This window comes from Xenopus laevis, chromosome 8S (genome assembly GCF_017654675.1).
Source record: "Xenopus laevis strain J_2021 chromosome 8S, Xenopus_laevis_v10.1, whole genome shotgun sequence".
Taxonomy (NCBI): Eukaryota; Metazoa; Chordata; class Amphibia; order Anura; family Pipidae; genus Xenopus; species Xenopus laevis.
The window spans coordinates 2,262,366-2,283,134 of NC_054386.1; the positions used below are offsets into that span (position 1 = coordinate 2,262,366).

Below are 20,769 nucleotides of genomic sequence, written 5' to 3' on the forward strand. Positions count from 1 at the left end.
GACTTGCAGAATAAAGAGGTTGAGTGAGGAAAGGAGGAATACTAGTTTGGAAATGGACCCATGGTCTAAGGTTTTCTGGTGGACCCACTCTCAAAATATATCCATTTGTTTGTCTTTTGAACAAACAAGGCAATCCAGAAAAACATAAAAGAATAGGAATTTTTGCTTATAATTCTCCTTTTTTGGCTGTACTCCTTAATAGTAGTCAAGTGATTCCTTAACTGCATTAAAAATTTAAGTTTGAAGAACAGTAAAAATAATTATTTTTAATATTGATTCTAAAGTTGCAGCTGTAGAAATAGGAAAGCAAGACAGCAGTTCATTCTTACAAGTACTGAATCATACAAGAAGGTGCTTAACCTTATAGCCAAGTGAATTATACAACCTAAAGCATATACAGTAGTGCATAGTTTAAGCAGCATCTGAGGAACAGCTTCTGGAGATTGCTAATGGACTGTTTCTGCAACTATTCCTTTATCTATTTATGTATGGATAATAGTAATTTCAGCATCCTACATTGATACTAGGTCGTCTCTGCCTTTATTTTACTAGTTGTCTCAACCTAGGGCTGGGCTAAGCCGACGGGGCGCCCTAGGACTACGAATAGGCAGAAGACACTTAATAGGTACCTGCCAATCGCCCCCTAATTGTTGCGCCCTAGGCAGGTGCCTCTTCTGCCTACCCCCAGTTCCAGCCCTGACACCAGTTCCATTACTGTCATTACCATCACAGTATACCTTATTCAGTCCAACATGGAGAGTTATCCAAGAGAGGAGGGCCTTTTGAAATTCAGGGAACACCTAATTGTGATTTTACTGACTTCCATCTTGGCGATAGGGCGCCAAATTCCACTGGTCCCCAAATCAACAATTAATTTCTTTCAACCCATATTCTGGAGGGACAGATATTTAAACCACTAAAGGCTGGGTAAACTAATCATGTGAGATTTGTGGATCACACTGATTTTTATATATATATGAATTAGACTTTCAGCACTAGAAAATATTGTTTTGACACTTTGTGAATTCTGGAGTATAAAAGAAAAGTGAAAAAGTTGGCACAATATTCTTCTAAAACCATGTGAAAGTGTTTTTTTTAATCTTTTTACTGAAATAATGTAATTACACCGTGCATGACATATCTAGATGACAGAACTTGGCCAAGAGTGAATGTGTCTTTTCAGGTTCTGGATGTCCTCTGCTCTCTGTGTATGTGCAATGGGGTGGCTGTTCGTACAAATCAGAACCTCATTTGTGATAACCTGCTGCCTAGGAGAGATTTACTTCTACAAACACGTTTGGTTAATGATGTCACCAGGTATATCTGTGTGGACTATAGTTTGTGTTCTGTATTCTCTTTAATATACGTTGCTGTCATATACATCGCTACTGTACATATTAAGGAACATACCTACAGCTTATTGAACCTTTCTAAACTGATGTTTTTAAACTGAAACATGTCCAACAGAGCACTTTATAAAACACTGTTTAACATAAAATCCATTCACTTATTTTGTGGCCCAGGTCTTATATTATTGCTTCCTTGCCAGTGCTTTTGTTACTTCATTGTTGCAGTAAATTGGGGCAATATTCATGGTTCCTGGGGCAAATTTATAATTGAATCTGAATATTGAACGTATGACTGGTGCAGAAAGACCACTGTATATTCAAGGAATACCATACTTGTAATACAACCATTATGCCTAAACAATCCCACAAGTTGCAGGAATAAAAGCTTGCAAGTTTCGGGGACCTAGACTTCTGAAATGTCATTTCTAGGTCTCAATACCTGAACAGAGTCAGATGTTAATTGGTAATGTTGGAAAATCATACTAGGAGAGGGCCACAATGAGCTGGATGTGTTTATGACTCAGTAGGTTTGCACATGTTACAAACCTGAATTCAACAATAAGATCTTGTAATTTAATACTAAAACCTTTTTATGGTAACCTGTTTCAGACGGAGTCATTTATCTGTAAAACAAACATCGTGAGTGCTACTTACGGTCCTACAGTTGGATAACCCTGGATTTACCCAGTACTCCAAGTCAAGTCTTTTTTCCCCAAATATTATTCCATGTTAGTGCCTGAAGAGTTCACTAAAAGTGCAGACAATCTTATGATGGTCCGTAATTGGTCAATGGTTTGACCATAGCTTGTCTATGGAAAGCAATAAGAACAAGGCTGACTTATGCCCACTGGCAGTTTTGCTTCCCATCGGGTCATAAGTAAATTACCCTGTACTTTGTTTAATTATAAGCCACAATTAAGATGTCAGCAGTGAAGAATAACTGCTTCACCCTTTTCTTCTTCGCCGAGCCAGTGTTTTGTAAAGTTTTTGATTGCAATATTTTCCAAAATGTTATGTAACAAATTACTTTTTTAAAATATGAATGCTCTCCCTATTTTAGCATGAGGCCTAACATCTTCCTTGGAGTGGCTGAAGGCTCAGCGCAATATAAGAAGTGGTATTTTGAGATGATGATTGATCAGGTTGACCCATTTCTGACACCAGAGCCCACACACCTACGTGTAGGCTGGGCCTCTACCTCCGGTTATGCTCCATATCCTGGTGGAGGTGAAGGATGGGGTGGCAATGGTGTAGGGGATGACCTTTTCTCCTATGGCTTTGATGGCCTTCATTTGTGGTCTGGTAAGTTTTATTTTTTTCATGAATATCTCATTCTCAGGGTGCAGAGCTGATAGATTTGTTTCATAAAATTATGGAAATAAGTGATACTGAAAAACGAGATGGGATATATTGTTTTTTCCTTAGAATATGCAACAGAACAGGATTTATGTTATAGTAGAACAGACATAGCACAGTCACTCTTCAACAGGTGATGATACATTCCTGAAACATTTCAGCAAAATTACTGTAAATGAGACTCTGGGACCTGATATATGTACAATTAGGTGGGCCTACAACTGTTAGCAAGATGTAGGTGAAGAAACATTGACTGTAAGGAAGGGGCAGGTCATAGTGCAAAGTAAAGGTGCAGGGAATTGGGCAGGAAGTTGTACAAGTCGGGGTAATCCAGACTCCAGAAATAGAAAGTTGTGGAGTACATTCCCAGAAGTAACAGACTTCTCTAGGAAGATAGCACAGGAAAGCATTCCCATCTGTCCTTCCTATTTCTGGTCCTTTTGCTCATAATTTACAGTAGATCTGGACAAATTTTCAAACTTGGAGACGGGGCTTTGTGGCAGCAAATCATCCAGAAATACCTTTGCCTGGATGAATGGATATTGCTGCATGTAAAACACTTTATATGCATCACTTTATAATCACACAAATACGCAGAAGGGGTTTTCAGTTCGCAATCACCTTAAGATACAGAAAAGATTTTTGATTACAGTAATGTGCAAGTTGATGTGATTCTAATGGAAGATTAATACTTTATTTTCAAGAAAGGGTTGGGAGTACAATTGACAGAAAACTTTGGGCACCCCTTGCCAAATTACATATTTGGTTAATTTTGTAAGCAAAGAGTATTAAATAAAAAGAATATATATGGTTACTAGATTTCTTTGCTGTTATAGTACCTTTGTATTATTATTTAGGGTAATACATTACAGGTATGGGATCCAGTTATCCAGAATGCTCAGGATCTGGGGTTTTCCATATAAACCGGTCAAGTGCAAGCTACTGTGTTATTATTACAGAGAAAAAGGAAATCATTTTTAAAAATGTAAATTGTTTAAAATGGACTTTATGGGATATTGCCTTCCTGTAATGCAAAGCTTTCTGCATAGTGTGGTTTCCAGTTATCGGATCCCATATCTTAATTGAACAGCTACATTATATTTTATGAACTTGGGAGCAAAGGAAATAATACATGTGACATGTGAAAAAGTGGACACCCTAGTAAATCAGTAATAACACCTCCTTTGGCACAGACCACACCTTGTAAACGCCTTTTGTATCCAGATAAGAGTCCTTCATTTCTTGGTGTCAGGATTTTGCACATTCTTCCTCTCAGATTGCTTTTAATACCAAGATCTTTTTCAGCCATGTTGCATGTTTAGAGTCTACCCTCATTTGTTTAGTGATATTTAAGTCGGGGAGCTGCGAGGGCCATTTCAAATCCTTCACCAGTCTCTTAGCAGTGCTAAGCTCACTTAGTGCCCTGGAATGAATACCACTTTGTTTATCTTAACCTGTTCTAGTCTCTCTTCATTTTCCTTGTGCGTGAACCATGCATCATTAGTTGAATTGGAACTATTAAGAAGGAAACCTTCATTAACTAGTTCCTCATTTGTGTAGACAGACGAAAAAAATAGTTCAGAATCTCTGCTTTGTCTCTGTTCTCATCAACCAGCTGACCCCGACCCCCACTGATATTTAGGGTCCCATCCCTTCCTGCTTCATTATTTTTACTATTTACATATTAGAAAAATAATTGTGGATTATGCTTGCTGCAATACCCTTTTCCATCTCAATTTTAGCTGATTTTGCTTTTTTGCATTAACACATTGAATCTGAAGCATAATGTGAAAAGAATTAATAAACATTTTTGTAAATATATAATTTTAAAATGTGTTAACAAATATCCACATTCAATGATACTATAAAGGAACAACAGGATGTTTAATTAGGCAGCCAAGACAGTTGTGAAATTTTTAAACAATTTGATCCCCTTTTTTATTCAGCGTTGCTCATTTTTCAAACACCACATGCCCTAAACAGTTTTTTGTTGAAATATGTGCTGATATTGTCTAATAACTGTCAATATTTAAAATTAAGGAATGCACATTTAAAATATATGCTGTCTTCAATAAAACTTTTGCATTGATTGTAGTTGTTGTTTTTTTTTTTTGTCTTATAGGTCGTGTTCCAAGAGCAGTGGCCTCAACAAACCAGCATCTTCTAGCATCTGATGATGTTGTGAGCTGTTGTTTGGACTTAGGTGTACCCAGCATTTCTTTTCGCATCAATGGCCAGCCTGTTCAGGGCATGTTTGAGAACTTTAATACTGTAGGCCTATTTTTTCCTGTAGTCAGCTTTTCTGCAGGGGTGAAGTAAGTAAAATAAGTTTACCGTCTTTCTGCATACAATGTTGGGTTATTGTTAATTACATGTTCGGTGCTAATTCCCAATTTAGGACTGGGCACATTTTTTACTTCACTTATGTAGATGACATCTCCACCTTATATTGTAGGGTTCGTTTCATTCTTGGTGGCCGTCATGGAGAGTTCAAGTTTCTGCCACCTACTGGTTATGCTCCATGCTATGAGGCCTTACTTCCAAAAGAGAAAATGAGAGTGGAACCCGTGAAAGAGTACAAGAGGGATTTTGACGGAGTTCGAGACCTGCTGGGAACTACACATTTCCTCTCCCAAGCTTCTTTTATCCCATGCCCAATAGACACCAGCCAGGTATGTCATATGAAGAGTAAACCAGAAACCATTTAATTAGTGGTTTTTATTTAAATATACCTGATAAAATGAATTGTATGGAGTTAAAATATGAAAACATTACTTCTATGTTCTACTTTTTTTTGTTTGCTCCTCAGGTTGTTTTACCTCCTCATCTTGAAAAGATTAGAGACAAACTGGCTGAAAACATTCATGAACTTTGGGGCATGAACAAAATTGAGCTTGGCTGGATTTATGGCAAGGTAATATTTTAACGTTTTTTTTTTTTAAATCTTTTTACCGTGTGATCTTAGTTAATTAGGAAATAGCAGAGATAGAAGTCATGTTACAGTTGTTTCCCTTCCATAATAGTTTGTATAGATGGTTTTACAGTGTAGAAAGAGATTATACCATGTTTCAAAGAATTCGGGGCAATGGCACACAGCGTAGCAACCTTATACTGACATTTGATGGAACCATTGCAAATCGCTCAGCACCTGCAATTGTCCACTCCAAAGTGCTATATTTATAAAGATATATTATATATCAGATTTCTGCCTAAAGGCCAGTCTATTTTTTACTCTTTAAAGCAGATGTTAAGCACAAGTAACAACTGTGTAAAAGTTGGCCAAGTTGGTAAACTAGTATTGAAGGCAGCATAAACATAGTTAGGAAAATTGCATAATACACACTTAAGTTGCCACTTATTTACAGACAGACTCGAGTTTTCCATTTGTGGTGTTGCACTGCTTGTGCAAAATATCATCGTGACTTTCAGAAGTTGTATTTATGTTACAATTTGAGAACCATTTTTGGGAAAACATGGCCAATTGCACTCCTGCACCAAGTGCAAATTTTAGTTTTTGGTTTAAAAAATTGCTAATTCTAAGGTTCACAATTACACCGCAGTACTCAAATGATGTCCAAATCACTTTTCCATAAATATTTATTTAAGTAATCTTGCAAGTTCTGTTCAATACAACTCATTTATATCTAATGGGAAATATTTTCCTGATTTTAGGTTCGAGATGATAATAAACGCCAGCATCCTTGCTTGGTAGAGTTCTCCAAACTTCCAGACACTGAGAAAAATTACAATTTACAGATGTCTACAGAAACACTTAAGTAAGTAATAACAAGCTGTCTCCCTGGGGTTTTAACTGTAGAGAAGATGGATTATCTAATATGAATTACTGACTGCACTACTGAAAATGGCTCAATGGCGACAGGCTATTCTTTCTCTCAATTTATTCCATCGCTCTCTTATCCCATGTACTAGGGCTCATGCACCAATGAAGCTAATCCTAACATAATGTACGTATGAGAGATCTGCATATTATGGTCCATGTAATAGGCCAAAATCTTCTTTAAAACATTGTGTTTCTTTACAAAGATCATTATTGCAGAAAATAAGGCTCAATGTAGCAAGCACAGTACCGAAAGATTTTTCTGTATTTTTCAACAGCATAGCCAATTCAGAAAGTAGCAAATTATTTGAGTTCCAATATATTACCAGATTTCTGTTTTAATTCCTGTTGTTGGCTCTTTGTCACCCATCCCATTAAAAGCAAGAAACAATCACTTTTATAGACCCTTCAGCCTTTAATCTTTACCCTGCTGAAATCATAGTCCACTTTAAAATGAAGCCAAGCTTTTTACTTGATCTTACAAAGCTGAAGCACAGCATTTTCTGACGAGTACTTACTCTCAAAGTACTAAGTGCATTCATTCTAGGAATCTGTTTTAAGATTAAGCTCTGTGGTCTGGAACCAGAGGAACGTTTGGAATCTTTGGACATTAAGGATGCATGCTTACAGTGCTACACACCCTTCAGTGGTAAAAATAAACTAGCGTGTGGCCTCTTGTTGGCTGGGTCCCAGCAGATCTGTGCGGAAGCAATTGACTTAGGGAATTGTAATCATGAAAGTGTGACTTGAGTAGGTTTAATACATTTTCACGTCACATTGTTGCACTCAAGTGGGAAGCCTTGCACGTGTGAGTCATTGCAGGGTGGAGTGTGAGTGACATGAATATCATTAGTGGATGGATAAGTGTTCAAGTGTATAAGTGTTCATTATTATATACTTAAGGCTATTTTTGTACATATGTTCCTCAGTGATTGTGAAGCTATGTGAATGGAAGTATTTGTGTGTTTGGGGCTGTGTTAGTATTGCAAGTGAGTGATTGTGACCGATAAAATTGATAACTAGCCACTATATGAGTGAGAAGAGTGTGGTCAATCTGTTAAAATATAAAGGAAAGTGTAAGATTGTTATATGTGTGATGACAAAGGTAAGGGAGTGTTTCAGATAATGCTTGAGGGAGGGAGTAAGTGTGAAAATGTGTTACCCATGGCTGGTACACTCTAGACCTGGGAAGGTTGATGGAATAAGAAGGTATGTCACACATTAATGGGATGATCTAAATGAGACTTTATTGGACAGCATATCAAGCCAAGAGACCCAGTATTGACCAGCAGTAATCAGTTATATAAATAAAATACTTCTTTCTCTTCCTCACATGCTCTCTCTTTCACACGGACTATCAAGCCTCCAGTACACTAACACTAACAGAGAGCTAATAGCCATTCCCTGTTGTGTCCAAATACAGTGTATGAGCTTTTCCCTAACTGTCTCACTTCAGCTCATCTAGGTTCCCTCTAACCTAGTCCTACGCTCTCCAGTTCCCTCACTGACGCACAGTCCCCACTAACTAACTCTTCATTGGAACACGGGATCTCAGAATCATTTAAACAATAAATAAACCCAATAGGATTGCTTTGCCTCAGTTAAGGATGAACAAATAAAAACCATTTACTTAGGATTAAGTAAATTGTACTGTTTTATTATAAGAGAGAGAAAGAAAATTGAATTATTTGATTAAAAGGGAGTCAATGGGAGATATCCCATACCTGTACATTTATAATGTGGGGTATGTTGAGCCACTTTGATCAAATGTATAGATCTGAGTTTGATTTATACAAGTATAGGAACTGTTGTTGCTGTTGTTGTTTGTAGAGTCATCTGCAGTAGTCATTTTATTATTTATTTAGTGCATGTAATAATGATAAACAACCAAACTGTTCAAAGGGGTTATTCACATTAATGATTACTATGTTATAAAATGTTCTATTCCTAGCAGCTTTGCAATTGGTATTCATTATTTATTTATTTTTAAATTTTTTGCTTTAATCTTGAGTTATTTGCCATTATCCTTCCAGGTTTTCAGTGGGGGTCACTGACCCCAGCAGTCAAGAAACCATTGATCCGTGAACTTATAATTTTATTGTTATTGTTGCTTTTTATTCCATATCTTTCTATTGAGTCCACCTCCTATTCCAATCTCTCATTCAAACCACTGCCTGGTCGCTAAAGTAAAAAAGACTCAAACAAGCAGATCTCCCAAACTGGAGAGCTGCTAAACAAAAAGCTAAAAACCTAAAAAAAATAATAATAAAAACCAACTGCAAATTGTCTCAAAATATCATTGTCTATGTCATGCTAAAAGTTAATTTAAAGTTGAACAACCCCTTTAAAAAGGGCATAACATTGAAATGAAAATGATGTCAACTTGTTTGCAGTCCTCTTCCAAGGAATTTGCAGTTTGAATTTGTTTTATTGTTTTAGCTGTTTTGCCTTAATGCATCTTTATGCTGCTTAATCGTAGCTTTGAGACATCACCCCTTCTTGAGGAATAAGGTTGACAGAATATGCAGGCAGAATCTTCATGAGACCCCATGATGCACCCTAGAAATTTTAGAGCCATCAACTGGAAAACTCGTTCTAACCCACCACCCCACCTGTTGAAGTCACGTCCAGTTAATGATGCTCTTGCCTGTTTACCCTGGGAACACTTTTTGTTTTACTGTACTGCTCAACTTTGTTCTTTGCAATTATGTTATTTGTATGTTAATAATAATAATAATAATAATAATAATAATAATATGTAAAATGACACTGTCATATCAATAAACTAACAATTATAATCTCTTTTTTCTTCTTAGAACTTTGCTGGCCCTAGGATGTCTCATTGTTCATTCAAATCAAACAGCAGAAGAAAATCTGAAGAAACTTAAGCTTCCCAAAAAGTATGTAGATATCAGCTGAATTTTAATAAGAACAAGCAATGCTATTATGAAGCAAAGAGAAGGGCTACTTGGAACCAGCACATTCAGCCAAACTTGCATTACAATGTAAATGAACATTTATTTGTTGGCCTAGCAATCTGCCTAAAAAGATAGAATCAAAAATATAAGCAGACATCCCCTTGAAAACATTACTGGTTATTTATGACCCCAGGGGCACCGGTACGTCCCCGGAGCCTACAGAAATGCTAGAAGCCACAGAATGGAGTGGTCAGCCTTTCAAACATAGTCCGATAAAGAAGAAACACACAACTTAACAAAACCACATGCAAATGTAAATGTACATTTCTTTGAAGTTCCTCAAAAACATAAAAACCACAACCCAAAATTTTAACACACATTTCTTGCTGCTCCAGTCATAAGTGATTATAAAAAGTGTATATGTTTTTTAATGCAGTTACTTGGGACTGTAGAGTCTTTAAAGGGCTAAAACATGAAGATTGAAATGTGTGTCGAATAACAAACACATATTGTGCCTAAAGTTGTGCCAGGCGTAACTTCGCCGCACTTCGCCACACTTCGCCAGGCGTAGTTTCGCCAGCGCTCCGCAAATTCACTAAAATCCGAAGTTGCGCTCAGGGGAAGCGTAAGGTTGCGAAGTTGCGCTAGCGTTGATTCGCTAAGTGAAGCGAAGTTACGCTAGCGATGGTTAATTTGCATACGGCGCCAAATTCAAATTTCAATGGAGGAATATGTAGCAGCACTACAAATGCTTGGGAAACCTTCAAAACAAAAATTTTTATTTTGCCCTACACATGTGCCCACTGTATAGTTAAGTTGCCATGAGTTAAGAAATGTAGGGGGGAAGGAGGGGAGCCCCAAAAACAAATTCGATCTTTTTCAACCTATCACCCATAATATAGAAAAAACGCCAGCGTTTTTTGGGACTTTTTTTGAAGCAATCCCTATCTACTCTATTGCGCTTCGCCTGGTCTGAGGTGGCGAAGGAAGTCTAGCGTAAAAGGTAGCGTTCAGTACACTGCGCGCGTTATTGAATTTGCGTAGTTACGTCCGTTGCGCAAATTCGCCAGGCGTAAGGGTGCGAAGTAACACTAGCGAATTTACCCCAGCGTTCATTAGTGAATTTGCGAAGTAACGAAAATGCCCAACGCTAGCGAATTAACGCTAGCTTTAGGCGCTTCGGCGCTTAGGGAATTTGCCCCATAGTGTCATTTCTCTTTCTCAGAATAGGACATTTGTTTTCTTCTGTGATGTGCAGACATGTCCAACCGCATATAGGTTTAAGAATTGCCCTAATTTTATATTAAAATACTCACAATATTGTGTTTCAGCTACATGATGTCCAATGGCTACAAACCTGCCCCATTGGACCTTTCTGATTTGAAACTATTACCGGCACAAGAAGTTTTAGTGGATAAACTGGCAGAGAATGCACACAATGTATGGGCAAAAGATAGGATAAAACAAGGATGGACCTATGGCATTCAGCAGGTGAGGAACACAATATAGGAAGTATTTGCCGTTCTTATACTTCTTAAGAACTTGTCTCTTTGGTAAACTCTGTTTTCATTCTCCTTCAATGACGTCCCATGTTTACTCAGGGAATAAGGAGAATTCAGTTCTTCATAAATGATTCTTGCAAATGTCGATTGTAACAGCATATGAATTTGTGTCCTTCAGGATTTGAAAAATAAACGAAACCCCCGCTTGGTGCCATATGCTTTATTAGATGAACGAACTAAGAAATCAAATCGAGACAGTCTGCGTGAAGCAGTGAGAACATTTATTGGCTATGGATATAACATCGAGCCACCAGACCAAGAGATTAGTAAGTGCTCTGTTACCTCCCTCCTTACGATACCTAAAAAGGAACTATCGCAAAAATGAAAATTTTATAGTAAAAAACTTTTTAAATACTATCAATTGAAAATTCTTCACCATTTCTGAAATAATCAAGTTTATCTTCACTATCCCTCTCTCGGCATCTGTTTCTCTTCATTCTGTCTTCATGCAGCAGTTGGGTGTCAGATATTCACTGACAGTTAGATCCAATATATCTTATAGCAGATGAATTAGAGCTCACTCAAATAACTGATTCCAGTACAAACAAAATGTAACAAAATAACTGCCTTTTGCACAAATCCTGCATGTAGAGAGACATGATGTCTGGTGAGTTTAATAGAGTGACCTCTAATACATCTTCTAGGCAAAAGGAGCCCCCCTATAAGATATATTGGATCTAACTGTCAGTGAATATCTGACACCCAACTGCTGCATGAAGACAGAATGAAGAGAAACAGATGCTGAGAGAGGGATAGTGAAGTTGAACTTGATTATTTCGGAAATGGTACAGAATTTTTAATTGATTGTATTTAGAAAGTTTCTTATTTCAGAGTGCTGAAGCTTAAATTACATTTTCGTTTTTTGCGATAGTTCCCCTTCATTCAAAATATGTATGAATTCAAATTTCCCCATTACTCTTTGCACAGTGATGTTTGTTCTGTAATCCACTTGTGCTTTCTTGCAGATATGTAGTAAAGCAAATAGAGGTTACAATATTATTATACCACAAGCCAGAAATGTACAACCTGCAACTTCGAGGACAACTCCTAGAAAGTTAATAACCTTTAATTGGTTAGGGATGTTGAGAGATGTACTCCAGGTTAATCTAGAAGTCTATCGTTTCAGAAAGCCGAAGCTATCCGAGTGCCATCCCGCTGGCGATTTAGATTGTAGCTGTGGGAAGGCTTTTCGGGGGAGATTAGTTGCCCCAAGGAGGAGCGATTTGTCACTGGGCGACTAATCTCCCGAAATAGCAGCGTTTGTCTCTGCCCTAAACTGACCTGACATGTAAGATTAAACAGTCTAGTAACTCTGTATTAGGTGGTTACACATATCAATATATGGTTGGAGTGATTAAAAGGGCTTATTTACTGACACTTGACAAGTTTATCCTTTGCAGTCAGCAGTGGACTTTGATCATTTTACAGCAGAATAAATGAAAGTAGAGATCTAATTGGTTACAATGCATTACTATGCTGAGGCAATACCCTGTGTCATTTGGGGGCAAATTTACTTAAGGTCGAATATCGAGGGTTAATTAACCCTCGATATTCGACTGTCGAAGTGAAATCCTTCGACATCGAAGTCGAAGGATTTAGCACTATTCATTCGATCGAATGATTAAATCCTTCGAATCGTTCGATTCAAAGGATTTTAATCCATCGATCGAACGATTTTTGTTCCACCAAAAAAATCTAGCAAAGCCTATGGGGACCTTCCCCATAGGCTAACATTGACTTCGGTAGCTTTTAGGTGGCGAACGCGGGGGTCGAAGTTTTTTCTTAAAGAGACAGTACTTAGACTATCGAATGGTCGAATAGTCGAACAATTTTTAGTTCGAATCGTTCGATTCGAAGTCGAAGGTCGAAGTAGCCCATACGATGGTCGAAGTAGCCAAAAAAAACATTCGAAATTCGAAGTTTTTTTCCTCTATTCTTTCACTTGAGCTAAGTAAATGGGCCCCTTGATGTTGTAGAGTTTCTGTCCTCATGGAATGGAATGTTTCAGGTGAATCCGTCCATATTCAACCGCGGAGCGTTTTGTAGCCTGATGGAATTTGTAATCAAATCAAGTGGCATCAAATTCCTTGTGTTTGTATTTGCAGCTGACCAAATGACAGAGCGCGTCGGCATCGACAAGATTCGCTTTTTCAGAGTAGAGAAGACGTATGCCGTCGAATCTGGCAAGTGGTACTTTGAGTTTGAAGTTGTGACCGGAGGCGACATGCGGGTCGGATGGGCCAGGCCTGGCTGTAGACCTGATCTTGAACTGGGTGCAGATGACCAGGCATTTGTATTTGAGGGAGGCAGGGTAAGTACAGCAGCTACAAATAATATCTTGCAGCAATATTAGATCATATTAGACATGTAACTTTAGACATCAGTATTTTGTTGCATGCATGAAAGAAATATGTATGTTTCTGTGGGAGCCATAATAGGTCTAATTATATCAATTTCAATATTATTTTGTATTTTCTGTATTTACTGTTTTGGTTCCTTGCAGTTTTAAGTGACCACTCAGAGACATTCATTTAGAATCAGGGTATATCAAGACAGACAAAATATCCTGCAAGTATCTAAACCACTTTTTATTGGGCTTGTGCTGGCGAAATATTTTCTTCTACTTTTTAGTCTAGAAATATCAGACTATGGGGCAGATTTAAGGGCGAAGTGACTAACGCTTGCGATGATTCACCAGTGTTACCGATTTCAGGGACTTCACTGATTTACTAATGGGCGCAGGCGTAACTTCGCTAGCGAAAGAGACAGACGCTAGCGGTCATTCTCACTCTATCGACAGGCAAATTATCGCTCCAGCGAATGGACGTTACTCCGCAAATTTACTAAGATGCGGATTTTACTGAACGTTACCTCTTTCGCCAGACTTGCCTTCTCCGGCTCAGACCAGGAGAAGTGCATTGGAGTGAATAGATCTTCCTCAATCCTCTGTTACTTACATCATATTTGAAAAAGTGTCTAAGTCCCAAAAAACGCTGGCGTCCTTTCCTTTTTTCAGAAGAATAGTCTGCAAAAGTCCTTATATTTTATTTTTGGGTAACCGGGTTCCCCCATACATTTTCTAACATATGGAACATAAACTATACAGTGGGCTCATGTGTAGGGCAATATAACAACTCTATTGTCTTTATTAAAGGGATACTGTCATGGGGAAAACATTTTTTTTCAAAATGAATCAGTTAATAGTGCTGCTCCAGCAGAATTCTGCACTGAAATCCATTTCTCAAAAGAGCAAACTGATTTTCTTATATTCAATTTTGAAATCTGACATGGGGCTAGACATTTTGTCAATTTCCCAGCTGCCCCAAGTCATGTGACTTGTGTCTGCACTTTAGGAGAGAAATGCTTTCTGGCAGGCTGCTGTTTTTCCTTCTCAATGTAAGTGAATGTGTCTCAGTGGGACCTGGATTTTACTATTGAGTGTTGTTCTTAGATCTACCAGGCAGCTGTTATCTTGTGTTAGGGAGCTGCTATCTGGTTACCTTCCCATTGTTCTTTTGTTTGGCTGCTGGGGGGGAAAGGGAGGGGGCTGATATCAGTCCAACTTGCAGAACAGCAGTAAAGAGTGATTGAAGTTTATCAGAGCACAAGTCACATGACTTGGGGCAGCTGGGAAATTGACAAAATGTCTAGCCCCATGTCAGATTTCAAAATTGAATATAACAAAATCTGTTTGCTCCTTTGAGAAATGGATTTCAGTGCAGAATTCTGCTGGAACAGCACTATTAACTGATTTATTTTGAAAAAATTTTTTTTTTCCCGTGACAGTATCCCTTTAAGGTTCCCTGGACTTGTGTAATGTAATGTATTTGCTGCAACATATACGTCCATCCAACTTTAACTTCCTGCCGTATGCAAATTACGGTGGGGCGAAGACCTTTAACGAAGTTGCGCTAAGCAGAATTGAGCGTTAGCGCATCTTCGCTTTCATTAACGCTAGCAAAAATTCACCAGCGTTCGGCACCCTGGACGCAACTTTGCATTCTAGTAAATTAGAGTTGTCTTAGCGAATTTACATCTGGCAACGTGTTGCGATGGCTGTGAAGCCGTCGCTGGCGAATTTTCACCTGTTAGTAAATTTACCCCCAGATGTATTGAGGCAGAGATAATATAATCCACACACTTTATTTTTATCAATTTTTGATTTATAAATCAACATTTTTTTCTACATTTGTTTCATCATGTGTTTGCAGGCTCAGTGTTGGAACATGGGCAGCTCCTACTTTGGTAGTAGTTGGCAGCCTGGAGATGTCGTGGGGTGTATGATTGACGTGGATGACAAATCAATGATCTTCACACTAAATGGAGAGCTGCTCATCACAAATCAGGGGTCTGAGTTGGCATTTGCTGATTTTGAAATCGAAAATGGTAAGTAATCTTCCCAATATTTGGCCCGTCTTTATACAAAAGTAAATGGATTGTGCCACCGTTTATAGAAACGTAACCACATTATTCTGTAGGGTACAATTAAGTATAAAAACCTGTAAATACATGATTGCTGCTCGTCATCTTCACAAATAACCTTGAGAAGTGGGCAAACTGTAATTTAACAAAAATACTGAGTTAGATGCTAAGGATGTTGCATTTGAAATTAAAATATTTATACCATGGTAATTCTGGCTGCAGTGTAGTCAATGGGATCAAAGATGCTAAATAAATTTATATTATTTGCATTATATTCTGCATCTATTTGTTCTCCATTTCCCCATATTTTGCACCTGCATATTGGCTTCAACTTCAAGTTTGAAGGCAAAAGAAAATGCAATAGTGAAAATTGCAGTATAGTGTAATAGTGTTTACTGTTATTACTAGAGATCCGTCTTGGACCGATAATCACCATTAAAAACGTGGCATGTGTCCAAGTGGTGAATCAATGCCAAGAGCCCCACACAATGGGAATTAGATGCTTATAAAATGTGTTAGAAATTGAAGTAATTGCATTAATAAACTTAGAGCATCAAGTTTATTTATATGTTTAAATTAACCACCGCATTGTTTTGACATTATAATTGTCATTAAAGGGATTCTATCGTGATTGTTATGGTCCAGTTTTTATTATTATTTACACTGTGTACTAATTCCTTCTATAATAGAACAGAATCCCTTTAAGTTAAACAATATTCCCCATCCTTTGTACCTTTGCTTGATAAGTGCATCGTTCATTTTAAACTAATGATTGGGTTGCAATTATGAATTCCAGGCTTATCCTAAGTGAAGGGTTAAGGAGTTTGATATACTATTTGTAAGCACTGATTTTATGGTACTCTTATAATGGGAAAGTTTCGAGGGCATTTAATGGGTTGAAAACCTAAAAATATAAATTTGCCTATTGAAACAATCATGTAATTCTAAACAACATTACAATTAGCGATGCACCGAATCCAGGATTCGTTTCGGCCAGGATTCGGCCTTTTTCAGCAGGATTTGGATTCGGCCGAATCCTTGTGCCTGGCCGAACCAAATCATAATTTGCATATGTAAATTAGGGGTGGTAGGGAAATCACATGACTTTTCATCACAAAAGAAGAATTTTTTCCACTTTTTCCTTTCCTACCCCTAATTTACATATGCAAATTAGGATTCGGATTCGGTTCGGTATTCAGCCAAATCTTTCACAAAGGATTCGTGGAATTCGGCCAAATCCCAAATAGTGGATTCGGTGCATCCCTAATTACAATATACATTTATTACAATTAATGATTTTAATTGTAGTTATTTTTAAACGTAATTGCTGTTCAAACAATGTAACAGAAGAGAGCTTATTAACAGACCTCTCCTCTGAAGAAGTATTTCTGTATTGTGGGAGCTGGAGTCTTGGCTGCAGGAGAGCTCATATCTGTTAAACTGTTTCAGTAGCCAGAACCAGCAGTGAGTGCAAAGGATAGCAACAGATACTGCTTTCTGTACTTGGCTATAGAATAATATTTTATTTTATTCAGCAATGTTTTTTGGAGGGGAGGTGGGTTACAACCCCAGGGGTGCTGCTGCCACGAGGCAAGTTGAGAAACTGTCAGCAGCCTTCAGTTGACATGGGGCGGCAAAAAGCCACTCCTTGGTAACTTAAAGCGATCCTGTCATCGGAAAACATGTTTTTTTCAAAACACATCAGTTAATAGTGCTACTCCAGCAGAATTCTGCACTGAAATCCATTTCTCAAAAGAGCAAACAGATTTTTTTATATTCAATTTTGAAATCTGACATGGGGCTAGACATTTTGTCAATTTCCCAGCTGCCCCTGGTCATGTGACTTGTGCCTGCACTTTAGGAGAGAAATGCTTTCTGGCAGGCTGCTGTTTTTCCTTCTCAATGTAACTGAATGTGTCTCAGTGGGACCTGGATTTTACTATTGAGTGTTGTTCTTAGATCTACCAGGCAGCTGTTATCTTGTGTTAGGGAGCTGCTATCTGGTTACCTTCCCATTGTTCTTTTGTTTGGCTGCTGGGAGGGAAAAGGGAGGGGGTGATATCACTCCAACTTGCAGTACAGCAGTAAAGAGTGATTGAAGTTTATCAGAGCACAAGTCACATGACTTGGGGCAGCTGGGAAATTGACATTATTTCTAGCCCCATGTCAGATTTCAAAATTGAATATAAAAAAATCTGTTTGCTCTTTTGAGAAATGGATTTCAGTGATTCATTTTGAAAAAAAAAATGTTTTTCCCCATGACAGTATCCCTTTAAAGGATCGGAAAATAGGAATATAAGAATTAGTAGTTTATCTGGGTCCTATAAGTAGAACTTGCCAATCATTTAACAGTTCTAAGAGCAAAAGTGGCTCTTGCCACCAATTTATTTAGCAGTAGGGGTCCTGTAACAATGTCATAATGAAAGGACAATCATTTATTTTGTAATTAGTAAATGGATATCATAGATTTAGTCAAGGCATGCACTAAAGCTGCTGTCACTGGCATCCCTTTTATATTCAGATTACAATAAATGAGCTGTGCCCAAGAACCTTAAACTCCTCAACTTCTAGCAGACAACTTAAAAACAGGTGTATAGAGAACCGATCGGCTTCAAATGTACCAGACGCATTCCATTCTTATATATTACAGACTTCTATAAGAATTTCTGCGTGTTCCCTTTGGCTTGAGATGACCTTTAATGACATTTTTCGGTTTTATCAAACAAAACAATTACTGTCAACATCGTAAATGGGAGTTACAGGTCTTAGCAGAGGATAAGGGAATGATTCCAGGTTCAGGGTCGCTTCCTAGAACTAGCGGTATCTCTCTGACTAGCCGTGTATTGGAAACGCTGCATTACTTTTTACATAACAAGGTTTTTGTCTGCAGATGCACGTTTGTAAACCAGAAAAAGTCCAAAAATATAGTAAACATATTAATTTATTCTCATCTTGCATATACAGTATACTTTATGTTTCATTACGTTATGTTTTAACGATTGCTTTCTTTTTAAGGCTTTGTCCCAGTCTGCTCCATCGGATTGTCCCAAATTGGTCGTATGAACCTGGGGAAGGATGCCAGCACGTTCAAGTACTACACAATGTGTGGCCTGCAGGAAGGTTTCCAGCCCTTCGCTGTCAATATGAACAGAGATATTGTCATGTGGTTTAGCAAACGCTTGCCCACATTCGTCAATGTGCCAAAAGAACATCCTCATATTCAGGTAAAAATGTCCTTTTGTGCATTGTTGGTTGTAGCACTTTATATCCCATGTATAGCACTACTGGGCACTAAACCATCACCGATGTTTCCATTGTTTCTAAACCCAACGGACATTTACAGGGTAATACAGCAATATTACTGACCTCATTGCAATGACCATAAATTGAACATCGCTCAGCACAGGGACAAATCTGAATCAATTCTAAAGTAGATTTGTGCATATCTATGATGAAAAAGTAAATTTACCTGTAGTATGGCAATAAAGTAAATTGATTAGAGCAGCAACCAGAAAAGATAAATCGGTGGTGTGAAGATTTTATTATCAGTAATGGATTACTCCTCAGCACCAGGTTAAAGTGAAACAAAAGAGGCTGAAACAGAAATAAGCCATAGGTAAGAACATTAAACATTTTAACCTGTAAATCAACGAGAGTAACTATAAAAGGCAAATGTTCATTACAGATAGGTATGGAGAGCTGCAATACTGATTAAAGGCTAGGCAAAGCAAAAATTGTACCTGTACTGTATTTAACCTGAGCAGAGGTAATCTCAGTTGCAGACTTAAGATGGCCATAAACTATAAGATCCGCTCGTGTGGCGACATCACCAAACAAGCGGATCTTTCCCCCGATATGCACAGCAACGCAGGGCTATATTCCAAACGTTCGGCCCTATGGTCGAATGATCGGATTACAACGAGGAGCAATGGGCTCCGACGGGTTGATCGACTGAAAAATGAAACCTTCCCGATTGATATCGTGGCCAGATATCGATCGGGAAGCCCCATACACAGGCAGATAAACTGCCGAATTGGTCTAAAAGACTAATCTGCCCGTGTATGGCCACCTTTACACTGCTACTCCACTGTGGCTTTGGAATGCTGGTGTTGAAGTTCTTTAATATCTGGAGTAACAATTGTATACATTCTATGTGTCAGGGGCATGGCCAGCTGATACTGATATGTTGCTGTGTCTAGTTGAGACATTGCACTTCTGTTACTGCATTGCCCTACTGACTGGATGGTAAAGTGCATCTTTAGTTGCATTTTGCATTCACTCATTTTCTAGAAAATCTTGTCCACTTCTGAGGTGGTGGAAGTTTGTCTGCACATTATTATCATTACAAAACACATATTTATATAGCACCAGCATATTTCACAACTCTGTACATAAGTGTTTCCATCAAATTTAGAAATGACATAAAATACAGACTGTAAAGAGGACGCTGCTTATTAGAGTTTGCACCATGTGCTTTGTTGTAAATTTGCTGAAGGTCATCACTTCCGTCACACAATGACCCCAGTGTTATCCAACCACATATCTGCCATAGTCTGGGGGAAGGCTGCTGCTGAATATTTTGTAAGCGCATTGCACAATAGGGTGTAGAATGGATCAGCTTTGATTCTTTCTGCCCCTGCCTTTTGTTTAAAATTGCCCTCTAATTTCTGTGTACAGAACACATTGTTAACTGTTTTACAACAACTGTATGTTCTACCTAGAGAAGTTCCCCTTATGGACTTCTTTTTTAATTTTTTTTATAACCATTATAAACTAAAACTGGTGCCATGAAGAGTTCCATGTGGCATCACTAGGGCCGGCAACATCAAGGGTAAGGGCACACCTGGCGATTTGGGGAGATTTAGTCGCCTGGCGTCTAAGGCAACTTCGGAATACGAAGCCCCGCGTGTGCCATGCCGCAGGCGACTTTTCATTATAGCCAGCGCAAGATAGAGGGATGGTGTTCGGGGAGCTTAGTCTCCAGGCAAATAAAGTCGGCAGGCAACTAAATCTCCCCAAATCGCCAAGTGTGCCCTTACCCTAATAGGGAATTGTTCTTTGTTCCCTTTTGAAATTAGCTCTGCTATCTTAGATTTTAGATTCTCGAATCATCTGGCAAACTGCACTCATTTGTAAATCTGTTTCTACATGTAGGTAACAAGGATAGATGGGACAGTAGAAAGTCCTCCATGCCTGAAGGTCACTCACAAGACCTTTGGAACCCAGAACAGTAATGAAGATATGATCTATTGTCGCCTAAGCATGCCTGTAGAGTTTCACTCTGCCTTTAACACTGAAGAAAACTTCCTGAAAAGGTAAGTGTC

General features: G+C 38.2%; 1 protein-coding gene across 4 annotated transcripts in view; it reads left to right on the top strand.

Annotated features, from left to right (window-relative positions):
* The window catches only part of ryr3.S (ryanodine receptor 3 S homeolog), a 254,374-nt gene that overhangs the window by 78,003 nt on the left and 155,602 nt on the right, over positions 1-20,769 (top strand). For all 4 annotated transcript variants that reach the window (XM_041574388.1, XM_041574389.1, XM_041574390.1 and 1 more), the window contains exons 17-29: positions 1,184-1,317; positions 2,410-2,651; positions 4,828-5,020; positions 5,161-5,377; positions 5,515-5,619; positions 6,378-6,481; positions 9,360-9,443; positions 10,793-10,952; positions 11,142-11,289; positions 13,129-13,334; positions 15,235-15,409; positions 18,461-18,669; positions 20,600-20,760. In XM_041574388.1, coding sequence (XP_041430322.1) covers positions 1,184-1,317; positions 2,410-2,651; positions 4,828-5,020; positions 5,161-5,377; positions 5,515-5,619; positions 6,378-6,481; positions 9,360-9,443; positions 10,793-10,952; positions 11,142-11,289; positions 13,129-13,334; positions 15,235-15,409; positions 18,461-18,669; positions 20,600-20,760 — 2,138 coding nt within the window. The remainder of the gene's footprint in view (positions 1-1,183; positions 1,318-2,409; positions 2,652-4,827; positions 5,021-5,160; positions 5,378-5,514; positions 5,620-6,377; positions 6,482-9,359; positions 9,444-10,792; positions 10,953-11,141; positions 11,290-13,128; positions 13,335-15,234; positions 15,410-18,460; positions 18,670-20,599; positions 20,761-20,769) is intronic.